The sequence below is a fragment of the Neolamprologus multifasciatus genome, chromosome 15 (assembly GCF_963576455.1).
Source record: "Neolamprologus multifasciatus chromosome 15, fNeoMul1.2, whole genome shotgun sequence".
Lineage (NCBI taxonomy): Eukaryota > Metazoa > Chordata > Actinopteri > Cichliformes > Cichlidae > Neolamprologus > Neolamprologus multifasciatus.
Genome location: NC_140453.1, coordinates 1,101,679 through 1,113,517, shown reverse-complemented (window position 1 = coordinate 1,113,517; position 11,839 = coordinate 1,101,679). Strand labels below are relative to the sequence as shown.

General features: G+C 38.1%; 1 protein-coding gene across 1 annotated transcript; it reads left to right on the top strand.

Moving 5' to 3' along the window:
• The first annotated feature begins 2,930 nt into the window (after window positions 1-2,930).
• On the top strand, window positions 2,931-7,366 carry sf3b6 (splicing factor 3b, subunit 6). The gene is made up of 4 exons (XM_085133928.1): window positions 2,931-3,086; window positions 3,604-3,722; window positions 6,108-6,246; window positions 6,906-7,366. Exons 1-4 carry the CDS (start codon window positions 3,057-3,059, stop codon window positions 6,993-6,995), a joined length of 378 nt encoding a protein of 125 aa, XP_084990054.1. The 5' UTR covers window positions 2,931-3,056; the 3' UTR covers window positions 6,996-7,366.
• Window positions 7,367-11,839: the final 4,473 nt, after the last annotated feature.

The following is an 11,839-nucleotide window of genomic DNA, read 5'->3' as shown; positions in this document are numbered from 1 at the left end:
CTCTACCTCCCACCCGGAACTGTTATTCGCGCTTTTTTTTTTCTTTTCCCTTTTTTGTCCCGTGTTCATATTAGTATATGGTGCAATATAAAATGAAATAAAATTCCACAATTAGATTTATTCTATTTTTTAAAATTAATTTGTTAATGACCCATCTGTCACGTTTTTCTAAAAGTTATCTGAAAAGCATTCAGTTAAAGTAGGAACACTCACTAGAGAGGTCACATTTCTCCCATAAATAAAAATAACAATATTTAAAATACAACTTTAATGTATACTTTCTAAACTATAAAACGTACCAAGAAATGAATTTTCTATGAATTAGTTGTGACTCATATTTGTCTTGAACATGTCTTAAAGAACTCAAACTATTATATTCTCTTAGAAGAGCACTTTACTCTCAGATTACTGTTTACCTGTTTTGTTTTGTTTTTAAGTTACCAAAAGTAGAATCGGAGAAAGAGCCTAAACTATTTATTAGTTATGCTGCTGGTTTCCATCCATAGAACTGGTTTTGGTTCCGTTCCTGTAAAGGCTGTTCTTCCTTACTGTCACCAAGTTTTTGTTCATAGTGCATCAACTTATCACAGGGTTCTCTTTGTAGGCTATTGTAGGGTTTTGCCAAACAATATTTAAAAAACAGCTAAAAACTCATCTTTTCAAACTTGCCTTTGGTTGATTTCTGCTTTTATGTTTTAGCTTTTCTGTGAAGCACTTTGTGATTTTTATCTTGAAAGGTGCTATACAAATAAAATTTTACTTACTTAATATTGTTCACTTGCCAATTGTTGTTGTTAACAGGTGCAAAAATAAAACAGGTTGTACCAATGCTGTAACCAAGCACTCTGACAGTATAAGTAGTTTGGGTCAGGTTAGATATATATGAGGTGTGTGTATATAAGGAACAGACATGAGGTATTTATTAGGGGTAAGACTGGCCAAAACACACAGAGCAGAAATACACCCACTTAGTTTTAGTTTAATTTTAATGTCAATAAATATTTATTTTGAAAGTAAAATATTTGTTTTAGCAACTTTTATACATAAAAATATTAACGTATGCAGTTATTGTCTGTTTATTAATCAAAAAGACCATTTGAATCATCTTGCCAGCTGACCTGACCTTACAGTAAGAAATGTGCAGACAGCAAAATACCTTTTTGAAAACTGCACATGCTCAAGAAACTATAATGTGTAAAAACAAAATCCTGCTATTTCCTCAGAATTGATATGAGCTGGAACTTGCCATAAGAAAAATATATTTTCAAGAACTCACAATGAGAAAATAAGACAAAAATAGAGTGGTGAGAAATGCATTTTCTATGAATTAGCTGTGACTCATATTTGTCTTGAAGTAAATAAATGCCAAAAGAAAGAAAGCTTAATTATGTTCTGGTTTAAGAGCTCATGTTTTTGCAGAAGTGGGTAGAGGAGAGAGGAAAGGTTGCCTCAGAAGTTATTTCACCAGAATCCTTCCTCTACACAAACAGGACAAAAGGAAACGTGCCACTGTATGCAGATAAAGTTCAAAAGCTACTAGCAGTATGAGTACTCATATTCGGACATAGACATTTGCAGAGCTAAGCACTGGTATGATTACAGAACTCAGCATCATTAAATGTGAGCACGTGTTTTTATTTAACATCACACAGCTGCTCTCTTATCTTACAAAACCAGTGTAAGAACAGTAATAAAGGTACCACAGACCTTTAATAATGTGTTTGCAACCTGCCACACAGTTGTCTCGTGTAATAAGAAGAGCAAGGATGCTAATGTTGCATGCACCACCAGCAGAGTCATCTCAAAAGAGTAAAAGTGCTTATCTGGGAAATCAGAGTGAACACCCCCTCCCTAACCAAAGTTTTTATTATAATTATAAAAGATAAGGATATATGATAATTATGCTTTATTGCTCACAGCCATAGTATTTGTTTTTTTAGTGCTGTATTCAAAAGGTACATTTTCTTGTGATTTGAGTAGTCATCCTGCAAGGGGCAGAATATTTAAATAAGTCACGCAAATGTGACCAAGAAAGTCTGTGGCACGAAATCTAATATCTAAAAAAAATCATATCTTGCGCCTGTTGTGGCTGTGATAGTTGCTACAAGGAGTGTTGTCTTTAGAAGGGCGAGATGTCATCAGAACCAGCGCATAATGGCCACATGGATGCATGGATGCTCAAAGCTGTGAGCACAGTGTCAAAACTCTGGCTTCGTCCCAAAGCTCTTTTTTTTTTTTTTTTAGCAAACACAAAAGTAATTTTCATTTGAACATTTAATCCAACAACCAAATAAGTGTGTGCGGCTGTGCTCATGCATGAATGAGTTAGTCTGTAAGCACAGTTATAGGCCCATGTGGTTCTATCTGTTGACTGTTCTTGACTTCACTATTGGTGTAGAACCTAACGAAACTGAGACACCTCCCTTTACAAAGTTTTCTACAAGTTCCTGACACACACACACACACACGTACATATATCATTTGCAAACCCAATATAACTCGCCCCATATGCATGACTCTTAACTGATACCCATGACCTCTTAACTGTTTCTCACATCAAAGTCTGGGGTCCACTCTCCTACTGTCAGTCAAGTTCATGATCCTTCCTGAGGGAATGAGCCTAACTGTTCAATCACAATCTTTCCCTCTATAAAACATTATTGTTCCCATTACCTGTAAGTTAGTACAACTTTGTGTTCCAGTGGTCAGCTTGGTATTAAATGCAACAACTGCCTGGTAACAAGATAGTGATTTGAATCAAGTGTTGTGGAGCAGGGAAGCACCTAAAAACCTAAAACAAGAAGTCCCAGTGACTAAGTCTCAAAAACCAGTAGACAGACTGGGGGAGCGTGAGAGAGAAACACCTATCCACCTTTAAAGGTTAGGAAACTGAGACAGAGTGGTTTGGTGGAAAGCTCTGTGTTTGCGTTCAATCGGAAATCGGAAGTACGTCACCAGTCAGCTTCCGTTGCCATTTTGACGAGAAGAGCCGAGCGCCTGGTGGGACTGCGTGTTTATCGTTCGTAGGTTTAATTTGAACGAAACAACCCGTCACAATGGCTATGCAAGCAGCAAAACGCGCTAATGTAAGTGTGAGAAAGTGGGACTGTGAATTTTGTGATAAATAGAGCTTCAGAAACATTAGCTCAGTTAGCTTCAAAGCTAGCCTTAGCTTGTGTTAGCGTACGGTTAGCCGCTTAGCACGTTAGCAAAATGAAAACAACAACATTGTATCGTAACATTTCTCGTTGGTGCTTTTTATGATGTCTATCTTCAGCACACAGTTAAAGTCGTCTTCTGTTTGAGATGATTGATGCTGTTCGGGCTTTGGTCGTTAGTTTAAATATCTGAGTTATATACGTAAGGACAGGAGAGGGTTGAAGGGGCTGGTGGGTAAAATAAAAGAAGAAGCCATTAAATTTGTCTGAAAATAAAACGGTTTACCACTGATTTAACTTAACTCCGGCAAAGTTTGAGTTAAATGTCTACAAGCTACGTTTCCGCGGTAGCTTTGTGTTGAATACTCTCTGAATGCTCGTCAGTAGTCGTAACCTCAACAGTGTTTATTTATCCGAACTGTCTTATTGTTTTTTTGTGCTGCAGATCCGATTACCTCCTGAGGTGAACAGAATCCTGTATGTCAGGAATCTTCCTTATAAGATCACAGCAGAGGAAATGTATGATATCTTTGGGAAATATGGACCAATACGACAAATCAGAACGTAAGTGTTTCACTGTAGATTTTCAGAAATAGCAGTTGAAGTGCATGAAGTCATATTTTGGAGTTGGACTCCACGTTTATCTGTCTTTGTGTATCTTTGACCGATATCTTCAAATGTTATTCAAATCTCTCAATTATTTAAAGTGGACATAAAAGCACTACATCTTTCTGCTACTTTACTATACATTAGTATACAACTAGTCACAGAACTGATAACTCTGTAAAAAACAAGTACATTAAAACTTAAACGCAGTCTAAGGAGGTCACTTTTCTCCATGTTAAAAAACCAAGGACATACTGTCCACCACTGTCAGACTAAGCATTGTTAGCTAGCTCCAGGGTACCTTGGGTGAGCAGACAGAAGGGCTGGCAGAGCAGATGCCCCATAGGCTGTGGCACGCACTGTTGTATGCAAGAAAATAGTCTTTCTTTTCCCAAGCATTTCCAACCAGGTTACACCATAATGAGTTACGGCATGTGTATCAGATCTGAAACTAGCTAAGTTCCTTACTGATGCATGATCAGGAATCTTAGCATTCATTGGTGTGTTCACAATGAGAATAGACAGACCAAAAACAAAAAATGGCAGCCTCAGAGGAAGAGGTGCAAACAAATTACGCTATTTTGCTAAACAAATTGTCCTTCCTCATCTAATAGTTTTATATTATGACACATTATTTGTTCAAAGTCTTATCTAAATTTGAATTTGGTGGTAATTTTATTGAGTTAGAGCACTGACTGCAAGAAACCGCAAGCTATGACCATCACGACTGAATTTCTGAAGCATTTCCTCTAAACTTTGTATTAGCCCGGAGCTTCTAGCCAAGATGATAAGACTGGATTCAGAGATAAACAGTTCAAAGTGGGGTAGATGGTACATAAAAATCAATCTTCTAGCAAATGACATAATGACATTATGTGGAGGACTGCTATGAGAATGGATCCCTGATGTCCTTGACATGAGGAAGAAGAATCTGTCCGGTACATTTTGGCATAACCTTTCCAACATTATGTCAAAACCTTTAGTTACCCTCTCCATTAGATCCTCAAATATGTTTATTAAGAAACTTTACAAATGTTGTAACAAAAACAAAACCACTCTGCATAGAATCATATACAAAGGTTGTTAGAATATATAAACTTATAGTTATCAGAGTCAAGCATTGACTTTTTGCTTCTCTTGTTTTTGCTGCTTCTTCAACTTGAAAATCTTACAAAAAGACAAAGAAATACTTCTTTCATATTATCTCATTGAGTGCATCACTTCAAAGTTGAAGTGAGAAAAAGCAAAGCCAAAATGTAACATGGAGATTTTTCCCCCCTCATTGTGGACAGTATCCGGATGGATAACTAGCTGAAAACTAATGCTTTAAATGGTAAATGGTCTGTATTTGTAGAGCGCTTTACTGATCCCTATGAACCCCAAAGCGCTTTACACATTCAGTCATCCACCCATTCACACACTGGTGAAGCTACATTGTAGCCACAGCTGCCCTGGGGCGCACTGACAGAGGCTTTAAACACCTATTTGATAGTTGACATGACAGTTTTTTAAAAGTAGGGCTCCATGTTTTAAATTAGTCTTAATAAATGTTGTTTTAGGTGTTTGTACTGGGTGAAGTTCGCTCGAGGTTTGAATTTGATCAACAAATGTCGCTAACAAAGCCACTATCCCCAATCAGGGGATAAACGGGTGAGATATTTAGCAAATGTAGCACGCTTTCTTAAAGTTGAGTTTTCAGCATGCAGGCAGTGGGCAAATTTAAGCGAATGTTCCTGGATCTGATGACAGTTCCAGTAAAATCTCCACAAAAAGTCAAAAACAGTGTAAATCCAAAGCTAGCCGGACCATAACCTCAAACAAGTAAATAATGGCTAAAATCACCGTGTTTTTAAGTTCACTCAGCCTAAAGTTAGTGACGATGAGGTTGTTCCACTGCTGATGAGAAGAAAGATGGTCCTGACCAGAGCTCTGACTCTGCCAGCGTTCGTCAAGAACATAAAATCCAACAGACCTGTGTGGACTCTTATTTGCCTTTATGCAGACTCGTCCATGTGATTGTTCAGTGCAATGACACCAGCTGCACATGCACAGTCCCAGAACTATAAGGTTACTATACTGGCATGTCCCAAAGGTCGTGTAATCCCTGCATTGCAGCGAGAGAGCTCCTGGATGTCCTGGCCAGTAAAGTAATCATTTTTTAAAAAGTCCACTTTATTCAGCTCAGAGGAGGTCAAACATTTAATTTAAAAAACACCCCGTTGTCATGTGTATACAATAATAACACAGGAAATAAGAGAGGGCTAAGAAAACAGGAAAATGCCCCACTGTCACCCATCAGGTGTAGGTCTGGTAATGATTTCCTGTGTCTGATGTTTTTCGTAGAGGGAACACGCCTGAAACAAGAGGAACCGCTTATGTCGTATATGAAGACATCTTTGATGCCAAGAACGCCTGTGACCACCTGTCAGGCTTCAATGTCTGCAATCGTTACCTCGTGGTCCTCTACTACAATGCAAACAGAGTACGTATGAGCATCACATCACTGCGGGCACAAAGGTCTTTTGGACCAGATGGTTCTTGGAGGTCCCTGAAAGGAACTCTGTTCCTCCAAGCTACATAGATAGCTTCAAGGCTTCTCAATGTTTGCGTTTGAGCTGACAGTATAACTGCTAACATGACCTAACAGCCAGCTGGTGAATGACACAGCAAAACATCCAATATGATGGTGATGAGAGCTGTGTCATTGCTTTCCTGATGATAGCAGAGCTAGAGTCTTTGGCCAGCACGAGAGGAACGGGGTAGCTGTAGCACCACCCCCCTCCGTCACTTAAATGTTGAGGCTGTAAATACAGCCAGTATGGCTTTTTTTAAAACTTTGTTGTAATCCTTTGTTTTCAGTCTTCACTTTTTAGTGTTTAGATGCCAAAGGCAGAAAATCAGGTGTAATTGTGCTTTAATGAATCAGCATTTTGTTGTATTTCCTCAGTTACTTCTAAACATGTATAAAGACTTAAAGTTCCCCAAACTATCCCTGCAGTGCAGACACACAGATGAGGACAAAGTGCTCTCACAGAACAGGGCTTAGTCTGTATTTTAATAATAAATAATATATAGTTTTACATTTCTATCAAATATGAACAGAATATTCATGTACTTTTTTAAAATCAACTCTTTTCGCAGGCTTTCCAGAAAATGGACACAAAAAAGAAAGAAGAACAGCTGAAGTTGCTAAAAGAGAAATACGGCATCAACACGGACCCTCCAAAGTAGTCTTCATAAAGCATTTATTTTCAGTTCTAGATGTGACATGTTGCTCTGTTTGGACTGGTTTGTTCTAGTACAGTTGTTGATTATACATCCTTATTTTGTTTTCTGATTTTCAGGATCAAATCTGTATGAACCTGGTTACACCGTCAGTATTTGAGTTCAGACCAGGCAAAATCTGCTTGTCAGTTTAACTTTTTTGTTGTGTTCCTGTCAAAGTGATTGACAAGCGAGACTTTAGCAGGAGACACGTCCTAGTTTTCACCCAGGGCAACATGTTAAAGTCTGCTAGAGCACATTGCTTTTCTCTCCATACTTTTAATTTAAAGCTGACCATGGGATTTTCATTTCTATAAAATAAATCTTTTTTTCTAAAAGCTGCCATCTCCTTGTGTTTTTAACATACTGTAGATGTAATTTAGTGGAAATGCTGTCCTCTGCGTGAACCCTTTTAGATCAATACACTGTGCATTTTCCACATTTGCACAAGGGTTAGGGGGTCGGCCGATTCTTAGTTTGCCTCAGGTTTTAAATGGCTTGTGATGCAGTCGCTGGGGTTTCAGTGGGATGAGTGGAGATGAGAGCCGCATGTGACCTCTGTGCAGTCAGTGGTGTGCAGAGTCATGGGTAAACACCACAGGCTTTCTCAGTCACTTCCTCTGAACAGTGTTTGCATTCCAGAGTATTACCAGGGAAACGCAGGATTTCCAGAGGAAGAAAAGACGATCACAATTTTAATATTAACATTAAATCGTTCCTTAATAGTGACACCTAGTGGTTGTACAAGGACATTTCAGATGATTTTATTAGCTGCGTCATTACAAGGTTTTCTATGCCTCTTTTAGTAAATTAGGGCATTGTTTTTATGTATACCAGTAAATCTAAAATAAGGACCCACATTTGAGTTTTACATCAAGTACCTGTTAGAGCTGACAGTAGATGTGTGGCTGAAGATCACAGCAAGGAGTGCAAACCCAACAGTACTTGTTGTTTATTGATTGACAGTAGGACGCACTGTAATTATCTAATAACTATCAGCTCAACACTTACAGGGACAGGATTAATCGCTTTTCCTTAATTATGCTTAACTGGACTGTTAAGTACAGTTAACAAGACTAAACACATCACTTCTGACATTCAGTGAATTGATAACATCTTGTTTTATTGCCGTGGTTCTTTAGAAGCGACGATCCCGGTCTCGGAGGACTCACAATGTAAAGTGGGATCTTTAATCCAGGTTTTGTACACTTTATATATTTCCTTTGTAAAAGCGTGGACGGAAGGGGCGTGTCCCCACCAAAAATTTGATCTCTGTGAGTAAAGAAAAACAACCCGATAGTAAGAAAAAACGATCTGTCAGCGTCTCGTTCACCCAGCGGAGCAGAAAGAGTTAAATTACGTCCTCTACCGGAGTCCTACGTCATGTGACAAATATGGCCAATGTGATTGGCTGAGCCTTTCAGGGAGCTCTGTTTAGTTTTCAGCAGCGGCAAACCTGCTGCGAGGAGGAGAGGAGGACGGCAGCAAAGAGGAAGAACCTGGATATAAGAAAGTATTTTTCAAAGAAACCTGTAAGTCACTTAAAGTCAAGTTCACTCATAAAATGTGTCACAATAACGTTACAGGCTATGCTAGGCTTTGGCCCACATCAGGCTAAAACTGTAACCATGAATAACGTGTTTTATAAACTAACTGCACAACAGCAGCACTTTTAGTTCTCTCAGTCTCAGAGCAGCATTTCTAATTTAGATTGAATCTGTCAGAGAAAACAGCCTCGAGCAGCCAGGATATTAGTTTACAGAGGCTGTTAAAATTATACGTCTAATGTTAAATGTTGGTGACACAATAATTTCATCCTAATGGCACTGACATATTCATAGGGTTAATTTTTGAGACAAAATAATATGAGCTAGTCATGATTTTGCAAATATTCCACCTTGTAGTGCAGTTTGCACAAATTGTTTTAAAAATGCACTCACCCTACAAACATTACTGATGAGTCAAGATCTGCACAAACTGACAGAAACGCTGAAGCAGCTCCACATTTTATTCTTATTGTCATGTTTGTCCTGTTTGTCAGGTGACAGAAGAACCAACACAAAGCTCAGAGAGTAATGATGACACAAGATCACAGGTGAAACTGGATGATGACTTGTTGGTTTGTGACTGTATTCATGTTTAGAATAAAAGATCCCAGCTCACTGATCTGATCGGGGCAGTAGTGCCTAAAATGTTGCATAATTTTGCTGAGAGATCTTTTACTTTATGGTCATCTGAGATGGACATAAACCAGCAGGTCATTCAGTGTTCCCTTAGTGCTAATGTATCTGAGATGTTGGTGTACTATAACTGAAGTAATGTTAAGTCCTTAAAGTCATATTCTTTTATTGTCATGACTGCATTTGAAGCTGTTTTTATGTTTGTATGATACCTGATTTATATGGATTATGGCTGAAGTAAACTAAAGCCTAAAATACTTAATAGTAATTTAACATTATATAATTCACATATAAAACTATGAATTGTAATTTTAAATGGTTTAAAACAGAAACTTTGATTATTGCACCTGATCACATGCTCTCAGAAATTAGGCAGCATATCAGTTATTTAGATTTGACAGTTCGATGTCTCGTGAGAAACACTCTAACCAACTTGTCCGGAAATGTTTTTATCATCTAAGAAACATTTCTAAACTCAGACTGGTGTCAAAGGCAGAACTTGAGATGATTCCTGCTTTTATCTCTTCTCGTTTGGATTATTGTAACGGTCTTTTTACTTGTCTCAACAAATCAGCTCTGGATCGCCTTCAGTCTGTACAGAATGCAGCGGCGAGACTTTTAACTGGCACAAACAAGAGGTCACACATTACTCCAGTTTTGGCTTCTCTTCATTGGTTGCCTGTAAATTTTAGGGTTCATTTTAAAATTTTAGTTGTAACTTTTAGAGCTCTGCACGGTGAAGCTCCCCAGTATATCTCTGACCTGTTGAAACCTCATGCTTAGGTCTTCAGCACTTAGGTCTTCAGGTCAGAGGTCACTGGTGGTCCCACGTACCAGGTTTAAAACACGTGGGGATCGGGCTTTTCACCGAGGCTGTGGGACTCTCTGCCGTTATCTTTACGCTGTCTAGACTCTACTGACTCCTTTAAAAAGCAGCTGAAGACATTTTTATACAAACGGGCTTTTAATTAATTTTAACTTGTATGTCTGATCTTATTGTGAAGCACTTTGTGATTTTTATCTGTGAAATGTGCTATATAAATAAATTTTACTTACTTACTTACTTAAAAGCAGGTAGAATAGCATATGTAGGCAAGTATGTTTCTCCTTTTTTATCAAGAAGCAAAGACAAAAAGGACAAAAAAAGAAACAGGGCAGGTTCAGTGGTTGGATCATCGTCCCCACCAACGCCAAAACCAAATCTACGTGTAAAAGTATAGAATGGAAGTTGAAATGTAGTGAAACAGGAAATAATTGGGATTGAATTGGAGATAATTAATGTTGGCTAAAACCTACCAACCTACCTTGAGTGTAGCTGTGAGTAAATGTACTTGATTTTACACATTTGTGTTCAATGGAGCGTTTTCACAAGACTCTTTATTTTTGTGTAGTTTATTAATGTCACCATAAGCGTAAGCGAATACGCTCACACAAAGACGTGTTTTATTATTTGTTTGTAGGGTTTTTTCTTGTTGACGACCTTCCAGCTGTTACTGCTGAACATCTGCCTACGAACAGAAAACTTGATCCATGTGGCCAGTTTGGTTAAGCCAACAGATGTGTATCCCAGTGTGTAGGACCCACATATACACTGTGATAAATGAACATTTTGAGTACACGGCCGTGTTTCTTGGGCCAAGAGTCCTGAGTGCTGTTTAAAACTCTCAGTTAGCACCAAGTGACTGCAGAGACTGAATAACCACATCAGTGTTCTTTTTAAATTACTGGTTGTATGAAAAGTGCTGAAATATCTTATTTATTAGTTGTTATTTCTACAGTATTGATTTAGTATCAATAAAGATTTAATCAGATGTGTGTTTAGTTTGGCTTAATATGTAAACCCTTAATGATGGTGTGACTTGAGGGGTCGAATAGCAGCGCGATATAAAGGCTGCCTACTAACGACATTGTTTTGTTGTTTTGTCTGCTCGGTGTTCATTGCTCCTCACTGTCTTCCTTCCCATAGAAACAGTAAGAAAGTATGATGTGTTTTATAGGACTGTGAAAATGTTCTCTGTCATCGCGGCTGCACGACGTGTAATTCATCTGAAATAAGTAGAATAATGGAAAAAGAGAACGAGTAACCAAAGAGGAGATAGTAGAAGTATTAGTTAAACTATTGAAAGTGTTTGATGAAAATAAAGTTTAGACAAAGTTTAATAACAATCACTGAGAAAAGCTTTAAGAGAAACATGTTTTTTGCAGATTGGTGAACCTCTGCCGACACTTCTGAGAAACGCTGCCTGCGTCAGTCATGTGACTACGTTCATTATTTACAAAATGTTATATTTTTCAGTTCCACTTAAGAGCTAATATTTTAAATGAAAGAGTAAAATGTCTCAGTTTAAACCTTTGGTATGTTTTCTATGTTCCACTGAGAATAAAACATCTTAGCATTTTGTTTTTGAAATTGTGTTTGTAATAATTATTACTTTAAGGTAACTGAGAAATAAATGTATTAGCCAGAAGAACAGCTAATGCTAACATGTGTCCAATCGTATCAGTGACACCTTTTTGTGTCGCTAGCTCTTAAACAACGACATCAGCAACTCCTACCAGGTAACTATGAGGGGCCACACAGACCGAAGGTTGGGGACCACGAGTGACCTTCAAGTAACAGAGCAGACAACA

Coding starts and splice junctions, on each gene's coding strand:
- sf3b6 (XM_085133928.1), top strand. CDS start 3,057: ATGGCTATGCAAGCAGCAAAACGCGCTAAT. Junction 3,723..6,107: donor CCAATACGACAAATCAGAAC/GTAAGTGTTTCA, acceptor TGTTTTTCGTAG/AGGGAACACGCCTGAAACAA. Junction 6,247..6,905: donor TCTACTACAATGCAAACAGA/GTACGTATGAGC, acceptor CTCTTTTCGCAG/GCTTTCCAGAAAATGGACAC.